The 25,746-nt window shown below is 40.2% G+C and overlaps 3 protein-coding genes across 7 annotated transcripts in view; 2 read left to right on the plus strand and 1 right to left on the minus strand.

Moving 5' to 3' along the window:
• Positions 1-379: 379 nt before the first annotated feature.
• On the plus strand, positions 380-4,012 carry ccdc28a (coiled-coil domain containing 28A). The gene is made up of 6 exons (XM_085447774.1): positions 380-459; positions 1,007-1,199; positions 1,322-1,503; positions 1,638-1,792; positions 2,073-2,095; positions 2,188-4,012. Exons 2-6 carry the CDS (start codon positions 1,045-1,047, stop codon positions 2,240-2,242), a joined length of 570 nt encoding a protein of 189 aa, XP_085303900.1. The 5' UTR covers positions 380-459; positions 1,007-1,044; the 3' UTR covers positions 2,243-4,012.
• A 79-nt stretch (positions 4,013-4,091) lies between these two features.
• Positions 4,092-20,934, plus strand: ect2l (epithelial cell transforming 2 like). 4 transcript variants are annotated; one of them, XR_014917865.1, is made up of 23 exons: positions 4,092-4,939; positions 6,822-6,934; positions 7,049-7,211; positions 7,299-7,554; positions 8,740-8,974; positions 9,359-9,491; positions 9,632-9,797; positions 10,014-10,142; positions 10,241-10,333; positions 10,456-10,662; positions 10,902-11,005; positions 11,129-11,269; positions 11,350-11,436; positions 11,734-11,843; positions 15,187-15,334; positions 15,921-15,994; positions 16,089-16,245; positions 16,340-16,405; positions 16,523-16,611; positions 17,859-18,031; positions 18,123-20,180; positions 20,254-20,343; positions 20,421-20,934. XR_014917865.1 is itself a non-coding variant. In XM_085447772.1 (21 exons), the coding sequence occupies exons 1-21, from the start codon at positions 4,790-4,792 to the stop codon at positions 18,254-18,256; spliced, it is 2,928 nt and encodes a 975-aa protein (XP_085303898.1). In that variant the 5' UTR covers positions 4,092-4,789; the 3' UTR covers positions 18,257-20,934. The 4 variants fall into 4 exon arrangements, 2 of the variants coding, with proteins under 2 accessions (XP_085303898.1, XP_085303899.1); XR_014917864.1 differs by having other exon boundaries at positions 18,123-20,343; XM_085447772.1 differs by having other exon boundaries at positions 18,123-20,934.
• Positions 20,935-21,118: 184 nt separating this feature from the next.
• The window catches only part of filip1l (filamin A interacting protein 1-like), a 106,407-nt gene continuing 101,779 nt past the window's right edge, over positions 21,119-25,746 (minus strand). Inside the window, exon 6 of one of the 2 annotated variants that reach the window (XM_085447310.1) lies at positions 21,119-21,956. In XM_085447310.1, coding sequence (XP_085303436.1) covers positions 21,741-21,956 — 216 coding nt within the window. In that variant the 3' untranslated portion in view covers positions 21,119-21,740. Of the gene's footprint in view, positions 21,960-25,746 lie in introns of both variants that reach the window. The other variant, XM_085447309.1, reaches the window with a different exon arrangement.

The raw sequence follows: 25,746 nt of genomic DNA on the forward strand, positions 1-25,746 counted from the left end.
ACTTTGTTTTAGTTAGCTTTCCAACCTCTCCACATCAGTTCAATTATTTTTTCCTTTTTTGTAGTCTAGTTTAGTTTTAAGCTACCTATAATACCCATAGTTAGCTCACTCAAACGAAATTAATAACCGAGTCTGCAGAGTTATACTTAAAATAATTACATAAAATGTGCTTAATATAAAAAATAACATGAAAGAAAGAAGAAATTCCTCTTTCTGAATGCATAAAAACAAGCATTCACATATAAAACTTCACAAATAACAACTAAAATAAATGTTCGAAATTAATAAAGTACATTTAAAATGAAATTAATTTTAAGAATGATATTAAATGTCTTGTAAATATTCAAGGAACAAATAGTACTAAAATCGGTGAGAGCATATCAAACTATAATGGAATGCAGCCCTGGTGGCCTCAGGAGGACTCTACAGAGAAGGTCAAAAAAATTATTTTATTCAAAAGTAAGTATATTTGTGCTTTTATAAAGCTTTGCTTGTATTTGATTGGCACCACGTTGTTGTGTAACACGATTTAGCATGTTTTACTTAGTAATTTGACTATGGATAGTGGCCGTGAAGCGTTATGGTTTGGAATTCGGCCCCAATCTGCTCCGTTGCGTCCTACCAAAACAGGAAGTTTTCAAGAGTTTGGACCTGCAAGCTAGCCACCTAACCTGCGGGGTACATTCGGAAATTACTATGAATTTTCAAATGTTTTAATCTAGTGGACAACCTGTCACGAACAGAAGTAACGTATACCCTTCTCAGCTGCTACTGGGAGTAAATATATCTATCGGCTTATGTTTGTGCTGTGTGGCTTAAACGCCGTGTCAGAAGTTTGAAGGTTAGCCGAGTAGCTAGCTCCTGAGCTAGCGTTAGCTTAGTCACGAAAGCCATCGGTTTGTACGGAGCCTGCCTGCCCTGCCAGGCTGATTCTGTACGGTTAGCCACAGGGCTGGGCTTTGATTTACAGTCCAACCTGTCAGCTTTTCGTCTTTTACCTATCCAGTCCGGTCAGCTCACCAAGTGGCACCGTAACATGAAGTTATGGAGGAGCGGAAGCTAAAAAGAAAGAGTCCCAGGACTTCCACCAGCGCGGCGCCTCCGTCCGGTGGCTCTGGCCGGAAGAATAGCGCTTCCACTGGAGGACGGCACCTTGGCTACACGGGGACTCACTCCAGCCAAAAGAACAAGAGCAGGAGGTAGTAACAGTGTAGTTACAATGATTTAACCTCTCAATATTTTTCAGTTTTACCCAGCCTTAACCGAACTGGGGTTGTTGACTTGTACTCACTCTGCCTGTATTTGCTTCCGCCTGTTTTAGGGGAGTGAAGGATAAACCCAGGTATCAGCAGGGTTTGGGTGGTAAAGCTAGTCAGAACCAGGGCCAGGCAACACCGATCGTCCAGCACTCTTTTCTCACAGATGTTTCAGATGTACAGGAGATGGAGAATGGCCTGCTCAGTCTCCTCAACGACTTCCACTCAGGGAAACTACAGGCATTTGGTAATTCTCACTAAAAACAGGAACGTTTTACCAGAGCACACACTGACTTTCATATATCCAGTAATAGAAATTATCCTATACACTTAGAGAGAGATATGATAGATACGGATAACTGAGGACTGTTTTTGTCTTAGGCAATGAGTGCTCTATTGACCAAATGGAACATGTGAGAGAGATGCAGGAGAAGCTGGCACGCTTGCACTTTGACCTCTACGGTGAGGTGGATGAAATGCCCGAGGATCAGAGGAAAACAGCCTGCGACACCAACATGGACAAGTTGCTCCTTAATGTAAGGCCACTGTGACATAACTCATAAAATATTATTTTCATAGCCCGTGGCATGCTGCCTGACAGTTTAACAGTGTTGCCAAATAATCCGTTCACTGATGTCATGTAACTACTCAGTATCCCTGTGAGGATTTAGCTGCTTATCCTCCGGCAAGTGTTAAACTCTTAAAGAGTTTAGTCAGCTGGCTTCATGCTGAACAGGATAAAGTCTGGAATGTCATTCTGCAATCATTTTTTTTGCATTTGTAGTGAAGTAAAACATGTTATTTTTTTTTCCACAGCTGGAGGAGCTGAGTTCTTCCATGTATCCTTTTGTCTTTGCCCTTAATACGTTTGAAATAAGCTCACGTTTAACAGCTCCTGTAACTTTTGTATTTCTTGACATCGTTTCTCCAGTCAGAAACTGAATCTAGCCGACACACAAGAGATCCCGAGGACTGCGAGCGTGTGACTTCCGTCGTCCCAACATTTCTCAATCAAATTTGAGCCGACTATTTCATTTATAGTACCTATGGGGGTCTATAAGTATGGGGGGTTGAAACTGCCATAATAAATAAATGCAAAATATCTATCTATCTATCTATCTATCTATCTATCTATCTATCTATCTATCTATCTATCTATCTGTATATATATATATATATATATATGTGTATATATATATGTATATATGCAATTAAATGAACCAAAATATAGTAAAAAAAAAAAAATGACAATAATAATAAATTGACCATATATGGCACATTTGCTTTAAGTTGCTTTTGTACTTATTTACCTTTATATTAATTTTAACTTGCTGACTTACACATTTGAAAGTTTTTACTTACTCATTTCCTCAAACATTTCTTTATGCATTTTTCTGTCACATATTGTGGCTGCCTTTAGCTAAAAGTCTGCACAATGAAGCAGAAATGCATAAACAAATGGGGAAAAAACAAAAAAAAGTAAGTCTGGGGCTAAAAAAATTGAATATGCATATATATACACATAAATTATTAAGCATCCAGACTTCTTTACTAAGTAAATGCAGAAGCAATTTAAAACAAATATCTAATTTAACATTTAATAAATAAATAAAATTTCAGCAATGAAAGTAGTTTCTATATTTTTTCAATCTTTTTTGTACATTTAATGGCATATAATTCTTTTTTAAACAAATCATTAATTTATTTTTGATTTAGGTAGTTTCTATCCTTCATATATAAGGTGTCAGCAGTGTTGATTGTATGTATTGCAATGGAAATGGCAACAAAGCGTTCCCTGTTTGTACAGGGGGAGGGATGTATTGTAAAGTAATCTAATAGGGATGCACCACATTACACCCCCCCCCCCCTCCTCCTCCCCTTCTTTTTTTTTTTAAACAATAGCTAATATTGAATGGAAATCTCTCTGGTCTGATCTTACTAAGACAGCAGGATGTTAACTTACCTGAGCCGTGGCTGCATCCAAGGGAGGTTTGTGTTCTCTGAGATCTTTAGCTAATGTGCTGTATTCTGTATTTTCTATATTGGCTTTGGTGGATCCCTGTATTGTTTAAAGCCAAGCCGTAGTGCGTTCACTCATTTCCAAGCAGTTTAGATTTGCAATACATTGCTAACCAAAGTGATGCCATTCACCTGAAAGTGATTGTAAACGTGCTCCTTTGACATTAATCAGACGTATGTAGATCACTTGTGTTGCACTGATCTCCTCACAGTAAGAAACAGAGCTGGACTTTTCAAAGTCTAGGCATTAGTTTCTAATTGTTTCTCAGTATTAGAGCTTTAAACAGCAGCATAGATTTAAAAATTCTTAAACCAGCCAAAAATAACACAAGGACCCGGTGAGTACTGAGAGTAGTTAATTCCAGTTTGCGATTTTTGCATATGATTTTTGCAGAGTGGACTTGGTCCATTTCAGTATATTTGCACATACCCATGCGACACACAGCATGCACTGCACACGTTATCACTGGTGTGTTGTTTTGACGCTGGAGAAGACTAAACAGTCCAAATGTTGTCATCACAAACAAGCCTTAATTTAATCATTTTTTGCCTTATTGGTTCTAAACTTTAAGTGATTTTAGGTGAGTTTAGGTTTGGATTCAGAGTTTTGATAAGATAATTTGATGCTGCTTTGATTGTAAATTCTTTTTCTTTTTTCTTGGACACTGTATTTTAACCCATGTTTTTGGGGTGTTTAACCTGTTTGTTTTTTTTCTCAATAAAGTTCTCTGTCTGAATTTCTTGGTTGCAGCTGTAAACTAAGATAATAGAGAAGTGAGTAAATAGGGTCATAACAGTACCTGGATTGGGGGAGGCGGAATTGATAGTTTTCCATTGTGTTCTTTTTCTATCCGGGTCTACTTTTACTGTATTGGAAGTATGCTTGGGATCATTGGGATCATCATTGTTAGGTGATGTGCCATTTGTACAGGTTTCTAAGGGAATACTCTTTGATCCTCCAAGCATTAAAGTCTGAACCATGAATTAATTGCCAGAAAATGGAGTGTTTATTGAAGCATCTGACAATTAAAAAAAATCACGAAATAATGATAATTACATTTCCGTATATGTAAAATTTGTATAATATTTTTTCCAGACATTTTTTTGTTCCTTAAAAATGTATTGTGCAATAGGTTTTTCAGGGGGATTTAGGGGGTCACATTTATGATGTACAGCTCTTAAAAAACATGTATCAAATATGGCACACTAAGCCTTTAGTGGTTAAGTATAAAGTTTGTGTAGCATTTGATGCTTTCATTTGTGATTGCTTATATGTGAACCCTGCGTGTTGAATTATTAATGTGCAGGAGGCAGGGGAACGTGCTGCGTGCAGGAATGCAGGAATCCTTTTGTTGATGCGTCTCTAAGGTGACTGACTGCACAGAACAGCACAAGGGGCAGCCTGGCAAGTAGACACTTGGCTTAAAGACATCAATCTGGAAATAAATTGATCGGACTTTAAGTGAAGCGGAACTCAAGGTGCTTCCTCAAAGGTGTTTAAACCGCCTGTGCACATGGAGGCGAGCCTGACATCAGCCCCTCACTCGGTGAAGCGGTGGCAGCTAAGCGGGACGGACTATGAGCCGCAGCAGGCCGGCGCCCTGCTGTCCGACACCCGCTTCAGCAGCTGGACTCCCCTGAACAACAAGCGGATCAACCTGCAGGTCAGAAATGCTACGTGGGCCTTGGTAAACCCCCTGCAGATAAACTTTGTGATATTCTATTAGCAACAACATGTCACTGAAATCAGAGTTAATGCATTTCAGGACAGTGCAGGGCTTTATGAAGGCTACTGAATTCCTAATTTTGAAACTCCACTCCAACCGGTTATGTTGCGGATCAAATTGACACATTTCAAAGTAAAATGATCTACAAAAATAAATAAATAATTAAAAGTATTTTTCTTAAATATGAAGCTTCTTCTGCTTGACTTAATAAGTTGCAATCAATATATATGTTTGTAATACAAAAAAAAAAAGAAGCAGTCATGAAAAGTGAATTTTACGTGTAGGTATTTCCAATGTACAATAAAATGTTTTAATGTACTTTTTTTTGTGAAAAACGAGCGAATATGTCCTTATTGAACCATGATCTGTGAGGGGTAAAGAACACAGGTGGACCAAATATTGATTGAAATGGAGTTAATAATGAGATATAAACAATGTTTATTGGAATTCATTGCTTGATTGGATTGGATTGCCCTGGATAACTAAACCTGTACGAGGTCAAATTGGCCCAGGAACATCATTACTGTATCTGAGAAACAAACATAACTGAAGGTTTAAAAAAATAAGCATGAAACATAAAAAAAACAGGGTGAAGTTAAATCACTTCTTTTAACACAGCAAAATAAGTTTATTCTTAGAGATATGTTTATTAAATATAAGGTAAACTGATTGTTTTTCCAATGGAGCCAGCATTTCTGTGCACATTGGTAGCTTGAGTATTTGACCATCAGAGGAAACTAATGCAATTCGAGGCCATACCTTGTATTTACTGCCCACACCTCTTATATAAAACCATCAGGAGAATTCTACTTTCATTACGTTTGTTTGCAAGAAATGTAATGAAAAGTAGCACCTAATATTTATTTTAGTTTATTTTAAATACTTGTGTATTTTGTCACAATCATTTCATTTTCTACATGTAGAATGTAGAACTGAGCATACCTAAAGTCAATGTCCAGCAAGAGACTCTTTATTGGTCTTCATCTGGACGTAGCGTTTTGTGGGAGAAACGTTTCGTCACTCATCCAAGTGACTTCTTCAGTCTCAGCTGACTGCAGGTTTCCCCAAATCTTATAAACAGTACATTTGCATAATGACTGAAACCAGCCCACTGAAGGAACAATGGGCTGGGAGGTCAGTTCCTTAAGCGATTTACTGAAACGTGCAAACTTACATGGAAATACAGTATATAACACAAAAAAAGTTTTTACAATTCTAACAACTTTGATATTTGGTGTGACAGTATTTATTTTTCAGCACTGTCTGAACTCTCTTAGGCAGCTTTCTTGTCATGTCTTTAAGTAGTCTTCAGGAATAGTTCTTCAGGCTTCTTGAAGGACATTCAAAGCTCTTCTTCTCTCTTCTTCTGCCTTTTGTTCTGTTTTGTTCTGGAATATTTTGTAGATTTAATTAAAGTTATGAGAACAAAGTATCAAAGTGCATAAAGATACAATTTAAAAGTGTTTTTTGCTAAGTTGGTTCTGTGTAGACACAACAGTTGTTCTTCCCTTAAGTTAGGTGCCTTTTATATACTTGAATTTAGGTCAGTATTAAGTGGTTTAACAAGCAAAAAGCATTCCTCTGAAAATGGTCAGGTACAAGGACTGGACTGAAAATGAGTGAAAAAGTAGCCAATGTCCAATAAAACTTTGAAAGACATGCAGAAAGCCTGGAGAACTATTGCTCAAGAGCACTTTAAAAAGTTACAAGAAATTCTGGCTAATTGGAAGCAAAATATTAAGAAATGAGAGGTAGCTTGAGACTTTTTCACGCGCTGAATGTGTCTATGTTGGTATCCTTTTTCCATTTTCCATACCAGTTATTTGAGGAGAGAGTGAATCTTGTGCTGCACTGGTTTGATCTGTGGACGGACAGACAGAGGAAACACCTGCTGCACTCTCTGCTCACTCGTTGCACCAAGTCACAGCTCAGGTAAAGTGGATTGTACACGTTTGTGTCCTAACCATTAATCTCAGCCTGAAACTGTAACTAGTAAAGTGTACACAGGTGCACAGTTCAAACTGGTAACCTCTGTAACCTGAACAGGTACTGCCGGGATTTGCTGATTGAGACGGTTCCGGTCACTAAAGTGGACCTTACGTCGGTGCTGCCTCGGTTTCTCTCCCTGTATGTGATGTCATTTCTGTCCCCACGTGACCTTTGCAAAGCTGCCCAAGTCAGCTGGCACTGGAGGGTTCTAGCTGAGCAGGTGAGAAGCCCTGAAGAGATCTGAAATGTATTCATACATCTTAATTGGGGTTTTATGAAACAAGTTAAATCCTCTTCTTCTTTCTAGGACTGTCTGTGGGCGGGCCGGTGCATCAGACGAGGCTGGTTCCTTCCTTACACTCCTGGAGAAAAAGAGTTTGGTGCATGGAAAAGTCACTATGTCTCTTGCCTCTCCACACTTGACTGGCTCACTCCACGGGAGGCAGCAGAGATGTATGGGACCCTCAACCAGCAAAGCACAGGAATGACAGAGGAGGAGGAAGAGAGGAGGAGGGAGAAGAGGATCAGGCAGCAAATCAGAGAAAAGCTTCGAGAGGAGAAGAGTGAGTGGAAAAGAAAAAACAGAAAAATGACAGGGTGTAGAAACTATAGCAACACATTTTTGAGGTGGTAAAATCTGGGTCTGTGTCGTGGGGGCAGTATTCTAAGTAGAAAAAGCCAGACCTCCCTCTCCCCGGCTACCTCCTCAAGTTGTTCATGGAGGATACCAAGGCAAGTCAGCTGATATATTCTCTTCAGCGTGTCCGCTTACCTGGCGGATGATCATTGTATCACGACGCACCTGCCTACCAACTTTGGTGGTGGTTGGGCGTTAGCCCATGGGGCCTGGCCTTCTGTGGGCCCACCACCTGCGCTAGGCACTGTAGGGTTCTGGTGAGATGTGAGTTGGGCAGCAGTTGTGGGCAGAGATCCTGATGGTCTGATTCCTGACTAGTGAAAACAGCTCCTGGGACATTTCCTTTATAACTTTTTATAAATGTCATTACAAGCTTTGTGGGACTGAAAACAAATATAGAGACAAATCCAAAGGTTTCCTGTGTCAAACGTGTTGTATTTTTTATATCAGTTCAAAGTTCAAATCAGAATTGTGGATGTTCTGAACTAAGACTGGACTATTTCTAACTCCCTTCATGCGTCTCATAATTCAGTGAGATGTGCCTGAATGGTTATCATCCATTAACTCATTCACTGCCACTGACGTCTATAGCCGTCAATGGCAGTGAATGAGTCAATGGGTTTAACTCATTCACTGCCAATGGCTGGCAGTGAATGAGTTAATAGTTTTTTTGGTTAATTCGAATACAGTTGGTTTGTTACTAGTAAGCGAATCGTAGTGTTTACTCAATCTTTTATTCTGTGTTTTGTCCTGTCTATGATCTCTGTTACGTTTCTCTTTCCCCTTCAACCTCTAATGCGTAATGGTAGATGACTGCCCCTCCCTGGGTCTGTTGGAAGGAGGGAGTTCTTCATTCCCACCATCTAAAAGGGGGTCATTTTGGTTTTACTGTACATTAAAGCGACTTATCTTATGATTTAGTGTTAAATACATAAACCTGAACTGAAGGAATGTTATTGAATGTGTTTAATGAATGTGATTAATATATTTTATTGATTCTCAAACAGTTAATCTTTGCCTTTCCAACTCATTGCTAAGCACAAAACGCTCCTGATTAGTAAAAACTCGCCCTTACTGGCAGATGCATGTACTGTATCTGTGATATCTGTAGGACTATCTGTGAGTGCCAGGAAACCCTGGGGCAGCTACACAAAGCCAGAAATAGCCAGAGGTGGAGGTACCCAGAAAGGGAGACCCAAGTCTGGCCTAACATTCGTCTCTCAGCCCTCCCTCTCCTGGCCTCTGAGGAGCGTTGGCTCTTCCAGCCACTCTCTCAGCCTGGAAAGAGGACAGCCCACAACTGCACCTCAGACCTGGGAGAGAGTCCAGGCTTGCAGCATTAGCAGGTGATTGTCTAACCACATATTAGATGAACCTCACTTAGCTTCAACCACAGTCAGTGGACTCTGCATTTTGAATCTTCAACAACTGTACCATTGTTATCAAGGGGAAATTTATCCCTGGAGACCAAAGCCATATTTGTAGCATCCTGTATACATGTTTATTTCTGTTGTTTAGTGTGACATTTTACAATGGCGTCTACTGGGAGTGACTCATTTTTGTAGCCCGCTTTGTTTCGGCTCTGGAGGTTTCAAAGTCTATTTTGAATCGATTGAAGTGTACAAAATACTTTATATACACTGAATAACTTATCTGTGAGCACATGTGAAAACATCTGTATAATATAATGTCACAGTATGCTGAAAGCAACATGCATTTTCATCTTTCAGCGAAACACGAAAGATCCGAGGAGCGCTGTCGTCTTTTATCTACAGACCTGCACAGCCTCACACAGTCTCTCCCCTTCACCTATCCGCTCCTGCCCTGCTATTGCTCATCTCCAACAGAATTCCTGCATATGAGGTGAATCCACATCATCATCTATTTATTTATTTATTTTCCTGAAACAGCAGACATAAAACACTCCCGCGAGTACAGAAATAAAATGCATACTGGGAAGATGAATAAATAACATTCCTCCCCGTCCGCTCTTTTTAATCTAGCTGGTGTTGAGCGGAGTGAAGCCCAGTGTGACTGCGGTTCTCTATGACCATAGAGGGACTCTCTCATCTCTGCTAACCCAGGTGGAGAGGGCTATTTCTGGGAAACCAGCTCAGAGGATTGGCCTGCTAGCTTGCGGAGGAACACAGGACATTCACCTGCTTCACAGTGAGACTCAATCACAATGAGTAAATTCATGTGCACACACTGCAGGAGTTTGTTCTGGACTAACTGGACTAAAGTCCTGTGCTGACATTTTGAAAACATTTTAACAAAGTGGTACCTGCCATTTTAATCCATTGACCAAAACTTAGCCCAAGAGATATTACTTCTCTATTACACTATTTTGCTGACCTACTATGTAATTCTGCCCTGACTTTTCAGACTCTAGCCTATCAGAGAAGACTCTACTGACTCCTGATCATAGGGAATTCTGGGAAAAACTGTGTGGCATGGTGGCTCCAACTGAGGAAGGAGGAGGGATTGACATATTCTGCCCACTGGCTGCATCTGGTAGCAGATGTTACAACACACATACTCTTCTCTCTAATCAGCATTTTCTCATTAACTTCAGCTCCCTCCTGCTTCGCCTCCTGTTTTCTCTTCTGCAGCATCAGGAGTGACTCTCCTCCAGAATCTCTCCACTTTGACTGGTCTGGAGGTTCGGGCACCGGTGGGTGTGGCCACCGGGAATTTCCAGAACAGTGCGTAACCCCTTAAACTTTGACCCTAAGCATAGGAATATTCCCCTCCCCTGTCATTGTTTCGTAGACTACAGTATCCCTCACAGTGTGTGTTTCTTTAAACATACTTCATCTTCTCCCAGTCCTCAGCGAGTGGTCTGACGGCAATGTGCCTACTGGCCTCTCAGAGAACCAGCCAGCACTCCCGGCCCTGCAGTATGTGTGTGAGGCTGTACTGCAGGGCTGGTGTGCACAGGCTCATTGGATGGAGGAGGCTCTGGTAGAGCTGAGGAGCACCTTAGGGCTACAGCTACAGTGGACCAGCCTCCAGGCCAGGGGCCGAGCTCTGGGTGAGTTTCATGTACGTGTTGGTTTGTGTCGTGGTGTAAAGGTAGAGCAGATCGTCTACTAATTAGAAGTGCAGTGGATCTTTGGCCAAGATGCTGAACCCCTGGTTAAAAGGATTTAACTGTAGAGAAAAGCATTTTTATGAATAAGGTGTTGTATGAATAAGAAACGTCTTTGAGTGCTAAATATAAATAGAAAAGTACTATATAAGTAGCAGTCTGGTTAAATTCTATTTTTCTAGGCTATTTTCTGTGGGAGAGAATCCGCCTTGATGAGATTTGTGTGTCCAGAGATCTCAGCGAGGCTCTGATCGAAGGACTCACTGCTCTGACCAGAGAGGAGGAGGTGGGAATTACTGTAGAGCAGTTTGTGTAATGCACCAGTTCAACAGAAAAAGAAAAAAGTAATTGGACATAACTCACATAAGAGTGTTTGTGTGTGTTTTTTAACCTTCTCTTACACCTTCAGACCCGACCTGTGGAGTTTCTTTCCATCTTTCTGAAAAACTGGAATGAAGAGAAGAAGGGACAAGAGGGTAATGGACAGGACAGCAGTGGAGCTGATGGTGGTTCACAGACATGCTTCAACGTGATACCTGATCTACCACAGGTGTGTCTGCTTTAAACTGCCCCTTGTAGTGGAAACTCAAGGAGAACAATTAATTCATCTTTTCTTTCTTTTGGTTTTAGATGGTTCTGGATTGGAGAGGTGCAGCTGCGAGAGAGCTGCACCACAGCGAGTGTCTTTATCTGGGAAAGCTGAGCGCTGTGCTGAAGGTATACTTTAGTTTTGTTTGTTTTTTATCTGCAAGTGCCAGAACTTAACAATCAGTGGTAAAACAATATTCCTTCAGAACTAAAACATATATATACATCTGTCTAAGCAAGTCCAGAATACAGGTATCGATTGTTTAATATATGCAAACCACACAAGTTGAATTTTAAGGGCAACCACAACCCTGCAAGTCCATTTTTGTCCATTTTTGACACTCACAGTGTTTATGTTGACATCAGAGAGAAGAAAGCTTTCAGTATTTAGAAATATTCATTTGATATGTGTCGTCTGCGCTGAAGGTGTACAAGGAGCCTCTCACAGCAGCTCTGAACTCCAACAGAGCCATTCTGAGCTATGCTGACATCCATGTTGTCCTCAGTCCTGTTGCACAAATACTGGAGCTCAACAGGTACAAACAAATACACACACACACACACACACACACACACACACACGTATATATTTATATATATATACATGTAGCTGTTCCGAATGAGAGGAACATCAGGAAGAAGGAACACGAGAAGCTCGAGAAATACCAAGGGCTCAGAGAAGAGCTCGAGAAGATGTGGAGGGTGAAGGTGACAGTGGTCCCAGTGGTAAACGGAGCACTAGGTGCGGTGACTCCCCTGTTGCCAAAGTGCTTGCTCATAGGGGGTCATGTAATTGTGCCTTGAGGTGACTGTTGTTGTGATTTGGTGCCATATAAATAAAATAGAATTTAATTGAATATGTAAGGTGACTTCAAAACAAGCCAAATCTCCACAAAACACTTGCTCCAGGTCAGAGGTGGAAACGGTATCCACCTGACCTGGAGCAAGAGTCAAAGGACAAAGCAAACTGTCTCCAAACATCAGTTAGATCCCGGATGAGCCCCTAATTGCCGGCCAATGACAAGGATGTGAGACCAAGCAGGGTGTGTTGCCAATCATTATTTTATTCACTAAATCAAATAAATAAATAAACATGTGATATGAGGAGATGTTAGGATAATGAATGCTCAAATCAGTTCAATTCAATTCAATTCAATTTTATTTATATAGCGCCAAATCACAACAAAAGTCGCCTCAAGGCGCTTCATAGAGAAAAACCCAACAATCATATGACCCCCTATGAGCAAGCACTTTGGCGACAGTGGGAAGGAAAAACTCCCTTTTAACAGGAAGAAACCTCCGGCAGAACCAGGCTCAGGGAGGGGCGGCCATCTGCTGCGACCGGTTGGGGTGAGAGAAGGAAGACAGGATAAAGACATGCTGTGGAAGAGAGACAGAGGTTAATAACAGATATGATTCAATGCAGAGAGGTCTATTAATACATAGTGAGTGAGAAAGGTGACTGGAAAGGAAAAACTCAATGCATCATGGGAATCCCCCGGCAGCCTACATCTATTGCAGCATAACAAAGGGAGGATTCAGGGTCACCTGGTCCAGCCCTAACTATATGCTTTAGAAAAAAGGAAAGTTTTAAGCCTAATCTTAAAAGTAGAGATAGTGTCTGTCTCCCGAATCCAAACTGGAAGCTGGTTCCACAGAAGAGGGGCCTGAAAACTGAAGGCTCTCCCTCCCATTCTACTTTTAAATACTCTAGGAACAACAAGTAGGCCTGCAGAGCGAGAGCGGAGCGCTCTAATAGGGTGATATGGTACTACAAGGTCATTAAGATAAGATGGGGCCTGATTATTTAAGACCTTGTATGTGAGGAGCAGGATTTTGAATTCAATTCTGGATTTAACAGGAAGCCAATGAAGGGAAGCCAAAACAGGAGAAATATGCTCTCTCTTTCTAGTCCCTGTCAGGACTCTTGCTGCAGCATTTTGGATTAGCTGAAGGCTTTTCAGTGAGTTTTTTGGACATCCTGATAATAATGAATTACAGTAGTCCAGCCTGGAAGTAATAAATGCATGAACTAGTTTTTCAGCGTCACTCTGAGACAGGATATTTCTAATTTTAGAGATGTTGCGCAAATGGAAGAAAGCAGTCTTACATATTTGTTTAATATGTGCGTTGAAGGACATGTCCTGGTCAAAAATGACTCCAAGGTTCCTCACAGCGTTACTGGAGGCCAAGGTAATGCCATCCAGAGTAAGAATCTGATTAGATACCATATTTCTAAGATTTTCAGGGCCGAGTACAATAACCTCAGTTTTATCTGAATTAAGAAGCAGAAAGTTAGCGGCCATCCAGGTCTTTATGTCTTTAAGACATTCCTGCAGTTTAACTAGTTGGTGTGTGTTATCTGGCTTCATGGACAGATAGAGCTGGGTGTCATCTGCATAGCAGTGAAAATGTATGCTATGTCTTCTAATGATGCTGCCTAAGGGAAGCATGTATAATGTAAACAGAATTGGTCCTAGCACTGAACCCTGTGGGACTCCATAATTAACCTCAGTGTGTGAAGAGGACTCTCCATTTACATGCACGAATTGGAGTCTATTAGATAGATATGATACAAACCACTGCAGTGCAGTACCTGTAATACCTACAGCATGTTCTAATCGCTCTAATAGGATATTATGATCAACAGTATCGAACGCTGCACTGAGGTCTAGCAGGACAAGCACAGAGATGAGTCCACTGTCAGAGGCCATAAGAAGATCATTTGTAACCTTCACTAAAGCTGTTTCTGTGCTGTGCTGAGCTCTGAAACCTGACTGAAACTCTTCAAATAAACCATTCCTCTGCAGATGATCTGTTAGCTGTTTGACAACTACTCTTTCAAGGATTTTTGATATGAAAGGAAGGTTGGAGATTGGCCTATAATTAGCTAAGACTGCTGGGTCTAGAGATGGCTTTTTGAGTAAAGGTTTAACTACAGCCAGCTTGAAGGCCTGTGGTACATAGCCGATTATTAGAGATAGGTTGATCATATTTAAGATCGAAGAATTAATTAATGGCAGGACTTCTTTGAGCAGTTTTGTAGGAATGGGGTCTAAAAGACACGTTGATGGTTTGGAGGAAGTAATTATTGAAGTTAACTCAGAAAGATCAATTGGAGAAAAAGAGTCTAACTTAATATCAATGGTACTAAGAGTAGCTGTAGATAATATTACATCTGTGGGATGATTATTGGTAATTTTTTCTCTAATGATAAAAATTTTATTTGTGAAGAAGTTCATGAAGTCATTACTAGTTAACGTTAAAGGGATGGTTGGCTCAAAAGAGCTCTGACTTTTTGTCAGCCTGGCTACAGTGCTGAAGAGAAACCTAGGGTTGTTCTTATTTTCTTCAATCAGTGATGAATAGTAAGATGTTCTGGCTTTGCGGAGGGCTTTCTTATAAAGCAGCAAACTATTTCTCCAGGCTAAATGATGATCCTCTAGATTTGTGACACGCCATTTCCTCTCCAGATTACGAGTCATCTGCTTTAGGGTACGTGTTTCAGAATTATACCACGGAGTCAGGTACTTCTGATTTGAGGCCTTAGTTTTCACAGGAGCTACAGTATCCAGAGTCGTACGTAGTGAGGAGGTGAAATTATTAACAAGATAATCGACCTCTGTTGGGGTAGCGTTCAGATAGCTACTCTGCTCTGTGTTGGTACAGGGCATTGTACCAAATCAGTGAAATGTATGTGTGCTGGTATTGGCACTAGTGTGAAAAAAACACAACCTGGATGTGTCATTCCTCGAAGGGAGCGAGGGAAATGATGACCTTCTCAGGCCACACAGGCGTAACACAGTCAACTTAACCACCCTTTAAGTTGTCTGTCTGTGTGGATATGACACGGGAGACATGTTTGTGTGTACTTCACAGGGTGTTTCAGGCTGATTTACAGGTGCGGCTACAGCAGTGGGGTGCAGAGAAGTGTATTGGAGATGTTTTCGTGAAGTTCTGCTCAAAACTTAAAGTCTACACAAACTACCTCAACAACTACACCACTGCCATCCACACCATTGATAAGGTAAAGCCAGTGTCTTTTTAAACAAAGAACATTTGTTTAATCGTACATAACTTGAAATTTAGCAGAAATGGTTTACATGACAATTGACAATTAACAATCAATGCCATCATCATGTTGCATAGCAACCACCTGCCAAAGGGCTAAAATAACCAATTTCTAGTATTTCTAGCACCTTTAACCTCTTATAAAAGCATTATATAAGCGTTTTCATTTCATGGCCAGCAGCACAAACAGGTCAAACATTACTGCAGTTTATAATAATTTTAATGGTACATAATGTATTCTTTGGGTTTCAGATTTGGCTAGCTGAGCGTTGAGAGTGTGTGACATTGTAGTTTTTACTCTAAAAGAAAATTGATTTTCTCTATTTATTTTGATTGAGGTTGAATTTTTTTTTATTGAGTAATCTTCCCTTTACGAAAGCCATGCAAAGTGGCTCATGCAGGTACGAATAAAGTATACGATTAAAACGAGTTTGTTCTGGTTTACGGAAGATGCAGTACACACTATTGTTCGGCTCTAATAGTTAAACACAAAAATATATCTGAATTTAATTGTGGTGTATCTGTACATGTATTTGCGTCAGTGCAGGGAGAGCAAACCATCATTTCGAGCTTTCTTGAAGAGATCAGACAGAACACTTGCAACTCACATGCTGAGGTAAGAGCAGACACAACGCTTTTATTTGCTATTATGCATACCTGCCTGCATGTATCAAACCACAGTGTTTCAAAGTACGTTTGTGTTTATGAAGCCTACAAGAGCTGCTGCTGTGCCCAGTGTGGAGGATGCAGGAGTATGTGACTCTGCTTCAAGCTCTGTCCTTGCACACACACCCCGGTCATCCTGACCACGCACATCTCCGCTCTGCCCTCAACACGCTGCTCCAGTTCAGAGAGTTCATACACAAGGTGACGCATGAACTGAGAGCTATAAGCCATGTAAATGCCTCTGTTGTGGCTGTGCTGGCTCTCCTCTTATGCATATGTACTTTGTTGTGTTCAGTTAAAGCGCACCTCAGAGGCAGACAGACTGATAGAGGAAACGCAGCGACAGATTCAAGGCTGTCCGGTAAAAAATACAAAAAACACATATAGCTCTTCCTCTCTCTTCATGCCTCTAACTCTTTAATAATTTATCATATATGCTCAAAACCATATATTTGTGTGTGTGTGTGTGTGCGTGTAGAACCTCAGTGAAGAAAACAGGCAACTAATAATGACTCAGGATGCTGCTCTGCACAGGAGCCCTGATGAGCAGATACCAGATTCTCTCAAGTAAAAACACCAATTTTCTTTCAGACAGCAGATGTATGACTAATATTTTTACATTCTTCAATGTTGCTACGTGCTCAGATTCAGACTATTTTTTAACCATGTGTATATTTGCAGTATAATAATGTTCTTCTTTATGTAACTTTGCATGCGTATGTACTTTGTCTGTTTCATTCAAATGCTTAGTAACACTTTTTAATACGGCCCACAACTGAGGGTGTAATTCTTTTGTAATTAAATGGAATTTCAAATTTAAGCAGACTGTAAGTAATTTTAATTAAGTATTTTAAATATTACATAACTTCATGTATTTACGGGAAAGAAAGAAGAATTGCATTGTAAGTAATTTTAAGTACTGTTTAATGTTTTGTTAATTTTGTGAAAAAACCCAACATCTCCCTGTCTTTCAAGCTAACTACGCTGCACTTTTCTGGGTGCGGACTATATTATGTGGTAGCTTAATCTTGCCTAACTTCCTGGTATTTTACATGAAACAAGACACTTCCTTTAAAAGTTGTGTTTGAACAGTGATTGTGAAAGAGAAAAAAAAGGTTATACTTGGCTCCATTATAAGATAAGATAAGATAAGAAGAACTTTATTTAACCTGAGGGAAATTCTTTTGTCATACACATGCTCAATGCAGCAAGAGAGACAGAGAACAGAGGAATAACATATACAATAAGAATAGTAGTATACAGTAGGATAGTGCAAAATATAATATCAATTAACTCTAACGAAGTAACAATATAACTATATCCTGAAAAATAAATATCTTAGCTATCAGTGCAGGTGATTCTAAAAGTGACATAGTATTGTGCAATTGAAAAGAGAGTAGCAGGATATTATGGGGAGATGAAACAAACATTCGATGAAATACTGTTGGGTTATATTGCACGGTTTGAATGGGAACAGAATAACTTTGCTATTAATCCTTTGCTATTAAATAAAGAAAAAAATAAAGATGTAAAAACAAAAGACAGGTTTAATACACTCCATAGTACGTCCACTGAACTGAAAGTTGCAAGTTGGGAAATAGTGTTTGTTTTTTTGCAAAATTGCCATGACATTGCACACTACCTGAAATTACTTGCACAGTACTTACATTTACTTACAGTACACAGTATAATTACATTTTAATTTGAGATAAAATACTTTGAAATTCCATTTTATTACAGGGGAATTACACCCTTAGTCGCAGGCCGTATTATAAAGTGCTACCAAATGTTTTTGAACTAATCCTTTGCCGTAGGACCTATCAGCACGTCTGTGATGTGGGCCTCTTCCTGCTCAACAATGCTTTGGTGTTGACTCGGCAAAATGTGCGGCACACACCTTTCACGCTGGCTCACCAGAGCACGCACACATTTCTGGCCTCTGTGGCTCTCACCAGCCTGTCTGTGAGAGAGATCAGGCACACACGCTGTGAGTTTTTCAGTGTTTGCTGACCTCTAGTGGGTAAAATAAGCACCTTTAATTCTAAAGCTTACAACTTTATTCATGTATTTCTCTGTAGATGTGAGCCATGCCTTTGTCCTTGAGGGTCCCTGCCACTCCTGGGTCTGTGCCACACAGAGAGGAGAAGAGAGACGGCACTTCCTATCTGTGCTGCGTTCAGCTATAGAGTGTGCTTTGGCAGGACATCAGTGACAGCGAGGTTTGGAAAAAGACTGTTTGACTGTTTTTATGTCAAAAGGTTTTTGGAAACTAAAATTTATGAAGGAAATTCTATTTTAATGTCGTAGTTAAGTGTGAATATGTAGGGGTCATATGATTGTTGGGTTGTTGAGGCGACATTTGTTGTGATTTGGCGCTATATAAATAAAATTGAATTGAGTTTACAACATCCTTATACTCCATTTAGCGATACAGTTATTCATTAGACATTAGACATTTTCACACAGTTTCACATGCTGTCTTGACCTTTTCTTAGCAATACCAAGCAGAGCTGTATGTTGAGTCAGATCAGATGTTAAGCAGACTTCATCCTGCCAGCTCCCAGGTTCAAAGTCTGTGTAATCTCTGACTGGTGTGAGAAAAACACAGGTAACTGTCTGGAAAATGTAAAGTAGGCTGTTGCCTCAACTGATGTATTTCTGGTAGTTTTTTGTGATATGAGAAAGGTCTGATAAAGAACAGTGGTGCTCTAAGTCTTGTTTTTTGGTGTAATAAATGTAATACAGCATGAAAAAAACCACAGTCCAAAAGTTTCATTTTTTTCCCCTTTCTTATGTTCCTAAAATTTCAAAACATGCAGAGTAACATGCAAAAAACTGATTTTGTTAATCAGTATTTCTTTATTTTGTATTAAATTCTGTATCAAAGATACTTTTATTAATGGGGGAAACTGATAAACAGTCCTTTCTAGCACATTTGTAAATGATTAAACTTCCAATAAAAACTATAAGAAATCATCCAAACAGCCTTAACGCAATAGGCTAAAGACATAAAGGTTTATTTGCAATTTTTGTTTCAGAAACTCTTGAATAAGCTTTTCTGGACATTGTTTGTAGAAGACAACAGGTAAGATAACAAACAACAGAAACAGAGGCCGATATTAGCGACCTGCCATTATATTGTCTTCATTTATGGAAAATGGACCACTACTTGTGGAGCGCTTTTCTACTCTGTTTGAGCACTTATTTACTTATTCAAACACATGTTCATAGAGCATTCTGCAACTTTCCTGTTTGCAACACGTGTTTTAAATGCTTCAAACAACAACCAGCCAATCCGAGCAGACAGTAAGGGAGTCGATATTTAAGCAGTGTTATTATATTATCTTAGTAACTACTCAAATAATTACTCATAGGAAATGTTAGACAAATCTGTTTATGATTTGTGTGTTTGAATGGAAAAAAAATGTCGATCAATGTATCAGATTTGTAATATCACCTAATATCGGTACCAGTATCGGTCGTAAAAATTCTATATCAGTCGTGCTCTCATTGACAATACTGCAAAGTCTGGCTGTTCTTTCTTGTGTCCTTGCTTGGCTGTTTTTGTATGCAGCCAGTGTTCACAGTCTGCATCTTTTGCCAACTTTTCTGTACTGCGTCACAATTAATTAAACGTAAGCCCCAAATTATGCGAGCTGCTGAACGTCGACCAATTAATAATACAAAATTGCTATTTCCCGAAAATCTTCCACATCATTTCTCTAGATTTTAAAATTTTGACGTATGTATGTGTGTTACAATCTTCTCTGATCCACTCTTGTCTTGTAGTGAAATATCTATATGGTGTATGCATGGAAAAACTGTTGCTCCTGCTGCACAATGGATATACTGAAGGTATCACGCAAAGCTGCTTTTGCAGTTTTGCGTGAGTTAAAATGACCACAGTAAGGCAACATTCAATTTCTTTTTCTAAGTGTGACAGGTGAGACCTGGAGACTTGGGACCGCCCCTGGTGGGCGGAGCTGGTCTTCGCTCCTTTCATAAGCGCAGGTGTGGGCAATTGGGTATTCCTTTGCAAACCTGAAGCTGCGAGTGCTTGGTCCGAGTTGGGCAAGTTGGTGTTTCTTAACTATGAAAGTCTGATACGCGTCCTCCCCTAAAGTTCTTTTAGAACGGTAGGTTACACAAAAATGTACCACTTGAGCTCTGGCTGTTGGCAGAGGTTTACAGTTATTTGCACCCTTGTAGGTGGGAAACATTGCTCCCGTGAGAACGGTATAGTGGACTTCATCGCCACTGAGCCACATTTATTAGGGTGTGACACGAACTTGTGGACAGGTAACAAAACCAATTCAGTGGAGGAATATTCCTGTGTTTTATTGTCCAGCTAGTGATCTCCTGCCTTTTATTCACAGAGTACCGAGCTGCTGCTTTGCCAGGTGGATTTCTGGCTGCGGGCAAAGGACCCGACACATCAGTGTGTTTTAATTTGTTTTAAACTGGTGTAAGTCGGACTGACTGCTGCGGCTGTCGATGGTTTTGTTTTTTTGTTTTACTTTTTTCTGTATCAGTAGGCACCACAGATATTGATTCGCAGGCGGTGAAGGCGCTGCAGGGAAAACAAATCCTTTTTTTGCCTCCCCGCTTTTGCATGCACAGCGGGGGGCCCGAGTGAAGACGGCGCTGAAGATTTGCCTTTTTTTCTATAGTGTTTTACCCATTTGGGGTCATGTGTGAGTTGCCGTCCATTTTTAACCTGTGTGCTATGTCGATTTGTTTTTAAACTGTTCCCCGCAGCGCTTGTCCTGTCTCACGGGCAATCGTACAGTTTTATCGTTTTTAATAAGGTAATGTTTTAATTGTTTTTAGGTGCTGCTGTTACACTGTTTCTTTTATTTTGTATTAAAAATTAAACTCTTTTAAACTGACTGCGCCTACGGCTCTGTCCTATTTTAAATAGGTACCTACCACGGGTCACAAACGCTAGCTTTTATTAAGTATCCATATGATCTGGGCTTATCGCACTATAATGTTTACTGGCTTTGTCAGTTTCTCCTTTATGCTCTCAGTCGATAAGATTTTCTTTTTAGTCACATAGGAAACATTTCTCGAGTTCAAGGTATAAAAAGATTTTTATTGATAACCAAAAAACCCCCACAAATGTCACAATTTACACATAATCACTATGAATGAGCTGCATTACAACAGTTATATACCTACAGTATGTACATTATTGTCACTTAAAAAATACAAACGTTCTATCCTGCGAAATGAATAAAAGGCTGTTTCATCATCTGTATCCGACAACAGATAAAAAGTAAGCAAAGAGGAACCAAAATAGTCACAATACAAATAAATATTTCATTAAACAACATATAACACGCTTGCTGATCTAATGTTACGCTTTTTTTTTTTTTTTTAATTCTCACAGTGGCTTCCCCACATAAATCTGACAGAAAAAGTTATTTACTGGTTTGTAATCAGTGAATAATTAAATGAATCCACATTTAATGTACTTCCTGTGACTTGTTAGTTTTTGCAGTGCACACGCTGAACAGTTGCAGTTTTGCAGTCTTGAAAGCACCACAGATGAATCATGGGTCATGATGGATCTTCTCTTAAAGTCTTCATCAGTTTAAAATGATTGTTATCCTGTTTAATATATCAGCTAACTACGGGTATGTTTTTGGCGTCGACATACTGAAAGCTTTCCTCCTGAAGAGAAATGATTGATTTCACAGTCTCCGGTTTGCTAGATTTGGGTTGTTGTTGTGCGATGCAGCTGTGTGTGAGGCCTGCTCTTTCCCACCAGGTACGTGAGTCTGTGGCGGCTGACTCTTGCACTGCAGTCCCAGGTTTCCTGCTGTGCTGTTTGTCCCTTTCTGGGAGCAGAAGCCCTTCGGTTTGGGGATTCTTGTCGGTCCTGGACGTCGGAATGCTTCTAGAGGTATCTGCTGAGGGAACAATGACAGATTTCTCCATTATGACTTATAGCAACGACAATGAGGAAAGAAGTGAATACAGTAGATGACTGCATGAAAAAGAGGTGTGTTTGAAGGCTTTACTTCTTTTCTGGCTGAACTGTGCCCATGAGCTCAGCAAACACTGACTGTAATACTCATAATGACCACTAGAGGATATCACATCACATTTTATGGACACACTGCCAAACTTTTGCTGCATGACTGCAGTATTTTGTGCTTGTAGCTTAAAAATATAGTAACTTGCCATGAAATAGAGCAATTTTCAGTAAAGGAAAAGGTTTCTACTATTTTTAAAATGCATTAAACATCCTTTCAGCAATATCACAATATGTTTAATGATACATTTAGACAGTTTTGTGCAAACTTTAATACACATCAGTGCTTCTTCTGAAGAAAACTACAAGTATGGTGAAAGCTGTTAAGTCCAGCAGTTAATCAAATAAATGGTAACAGGTACAGTGGGGCAAAAAAGTATTTAGTCAGCCACCGATTGTGCAAGTTCCCCCACCTAAAATGATGACAGAGGTCAGTAATTTGCACCAGAGGTAGACTTCAACTGTGAGAGACAGAATGTGAAAAAAAAATCCATGAATCCACATGGTAGGATTTGTAAAGAATTTATTCATAAATCAGGGTGGAAAATAAGTATTTGGTCAATAACAAAAATACAACTCAATACTTTGTAACATAACCTTTGTTGGGAATAACAGAGGTCAAACGTTTACTATAGGTCTTTACCAGGTTTGCACACACAGTAGCTGGTATTTTGGCCCATTCCTCCATGCAGATCTTCTCGAGAGCAGTGATGTTTTGGGGCTGTCGCCGAGCAACACGGACTTTCAACTCCCGCCACAGATTTTCTATGGGGTTGAGGTCTGGAGACTGGCTAGGCCACTCCAGGACTTTCAAATGCTTCTTACGGAGCCACTCCTTTGTTGCCCGGGCGGTGTGTTTTGGATCATTGTCATGTTGGAAGACCCCGCCTCGTTTCATCTTCAAAGTTCTCACTGATGGAAGGAGGTTTTGGCTCAAAATCTCACGATACATGGCCCCATTCATTCTGTCCTTAACACGGATCAGTCGTCCTGTCCCCTTGGCAGAAAAACAGCCCCATAGCATGATGTTTCCACCCCCATGCTTCACAGTAGGTATGGTGTTCTTGGGATGCAACTCAGTATTCTTCTTCCTCCAAACACGACGAGTTGACTTTATACCAAAAAGTTCTACTTTGGTTTCATCTGACCACATGACATTCTCCCAATCCTCTGCTGTATCATCCATGTGCTCTCTGGCAAACTTCAGACGGGCCTGGACATGCACTGGCTTCAGCAGCGGAACACGTCTGGCACTGCGGGATTTGATTCCCTGCCGTTGTAGTGTGTTACTGATGGTGACCTTTGTTACTTTGGTCCCAGCTCTCTGCAGGTCATTCACCAGGTCCCCCCGTGTGGTTCTGGGATCTTTGCTCACCGTTCTCATGATCATTTTGACCCCACGGGATGAGATCTTGCGTGGAGCCCCAGATCGAGGGAGATTATCAGTGGTCTTGTATGTCTTCCATTTTCTGATGATTGCTCCCACAGTTGATTTTTTCACACCAAGCTGCTTGCCTATTGTAGATTCACTCTTCCCAGTCTGGTGCAGGTCTACAATACTTTTCCTGGTGTCCTTCGAAAGCTCTTTGGTCTTGGCCATGGCGGCGTTTGGAGTCTGACTGTTTGAGGCTGTGGACAGGTGTCTTTTATACAGATGATGAGTTCAAACAGGTGCCATTCATACAGGTAACGAGTGGGGGACAGAAAAGCTTCTTACAGAAGACGTTACAGGTCTGTGAGAATCCAGAGATTTTCCTTGTTTGAGGTGACCAAATACTTATTTTCCACCCTAATTTACGAATAAATTCTTTACAAATCCTACCATGTGAATTCATGGATTTTTTTTTCCACATTCTGTCTCTCACAGTTGAAGTGTACCTCTGGTGCAAATTACTGACCTCTGTCATCATTTTAAGTGGGGGAACTTGCACAATCGGTGGCTGACTAAATACTTTTTTGCCCCACTGTACCAACAAGACAGTGTACATCACTGTGACAACAGCTTTATGGTTTTTCCTATAATACCTGGTGGTGTAGTCTGTGATTTTTTTGTCAGTCCAGCTTTATATATTATGTTTAACCCGAGTTCCCAAGCGGTCAGCTGGTGGGTAACAAGGCATCTCCGAAAACGTCAGAGCACTTATGCAAATATGTGATGTCTTGATGAATCGAGCAGGTATTAGAAGTTTACACAGCAACATTCTCGCATGAAAATATCTTAAAAGTTTATTTTGTGACCCAGAAAGAGTAATATTTCAAACCTTGCCACTCTGCGTTCCTCTGCCACTGCCTCGTTTGAGTTTTGGATGAAATGGATTCTGGGATATTGCATTTCGTCATTTCGAGCTGATTGGAGACCAGAACAGCCAATCAGATTTTTTTGCATCCAAGTCTGTGATTGGCTGGTTTTGTGGCACAAATATAACGGTGTACAGAACGAGTTGAGCACGCACGGGCAGAAATGTTGAAAGCGCGAGCAACACATTGTGAGTGAGCGCAAATGCGAAAACTGAGCGAGAGGGGCTGCTATTGTATGTGTGGGTGGATAATAGCAAACGCGGAAATACATTTTTTCCACGCAGCAATGTTTTGTTCACTCAAATTCAGCTTTTCTTTGCTCAAAAATAAATTTCTCCTCAAAATACAACACTTGCACCTGCAAACTTTTTTTTACGTGCGCTCAGAATCGTGGCACAAAAATAACGCCATACAGTTCTTGCACCCATTTTCAGACAAATGCTTTTTTTTTTTTTTTTTTTGTTAAGCCACTTAAATGTTGATCAATGATCATGTTTGACAGACATAAAATACTATCTTCGCACCAACGAGTGGATTCCCAAAGAGCTATTAGCCAGGAAATAGTATCAGTGAAAGTGTCTATTAAGACGCCATTCTTAAGGAAGGGAAACACGGCAAAAAAGCTGGTGTATTAGCCTCCCCAGGGCCCGGACATCAACATTATCGAAGCAGTGTGGCATCGTGTTGACAGAGAACAGAACAAACATCCAATAAAGAGCTTTGGATGTCCTTCAAGAAGCCTGGAGAACTATTCCTGAAGACTACTTAAACAAATGACAAGAAAGCTGCCTAAGAGAGTTCAGACTGGGCTGAAGAATAAAGGGGGTTAAATAACGACAAATATTGACTTTCAGGCTTGTTAGAATTGTAAAAAGCTAATTTTTGCCTCATATACTGTATTTCCACGTGTACTGGCTCATTTAAATAAACCACTGCACGTATTTCCCATTTTCTTAGTAAAATATAAAGAAATGAGAGATGCTTCAGGACTTTTACACATGGCTGAGTTTAATCTTTTCACAGCTTTATTCTTCATTTTCCTCATTTTTCAAAAGCTGATTGGTACTGCAAAAAAATGTCTTTGTACTTTACATCAAACATCCCTAAAACAGAATTGATATTAGGAAAGCATTTTAAGATATCTCTAGCAAAAAAAAAGTTTCAAAAGCCCTTTTCAGTCCAGGCCTCTTAACTTTTTTTATCTGGAGTTCACTGGAGTCAGAAATAAAAACCGAAACCGTCTCTTTGTATGAAAGTGTCATCGATCTGGTATCCTTTTCTCCAGCCCAGTGAAAGTTTTCAGTATTTCCACGAGTTTCATCACTTCACTGATATTATTCCCTGCCGAGCTCCAAACCTCTTGC

Source organism: Copadichromis virginalis, linkage group LG23, assembly GCF_057382275.1.
Source record: "Copadichromis virginalis isolate Kocher_CV1m ecotype Utaka linkage group LG23, C_Virginalis_male_GT1.1, whole genome shotgun sequence".
Taxonomy (NCBI): domain Eukaryota; kingdom Metazoa; phylum Chordata; class Actinopteri; order Cichliformes; family Cichlidae; genus Copadichromis; species Copadichromis virginalis.

Excerpts from the sequence above, each read along its gene's own strand:
- ccdc28a (XM_085447774.1), top strand. The coding sequence starts at position 1,045 with ATGGAGGAGCGGAAGCTAAAAAGAAAGAGTCCCAGGACTTCCACCAGC. Across the intron at positions 1,200-1,321 it reads CAAAAGAACAAGAGCAGGAG|GGGAGTGAAGGATAAACCCA; the intron begins GTAGTAACAGTG and ends CGCCTGTTTTAG. Across the intron at positions 1,793-2,072 it reads TGGACAAGTTGCTCCTTAAT|CTGGAGGAGCTGAGTTCTTC; the intron begins GTAAGGCCACTG and ends TTTTTTCCACAG.
- ect2l (XM_085447772.1), top strand. The coding sequence starts at position 4,790 with ATGGAGGCGAGCCTGACATCAGCCCCTCACTCGGTGAAGCGGTGGCAG. Across the intron at positions 10,334-10,455 it reads CACCGGGAATTTCCAGAACA|TCCTCAGCGAGTGGTCTGAC; the intron begins GTGCGTAACCCC and ends ATCTTCTCCCAG. Across the intron at positions 16,612-17,858 it reads CAGATACCAGATTCTCTCAA|GACCTATCAGCACGTCTGTG; the intron begins GTAAAAACACCA and ends CCTTTGCCGTAG.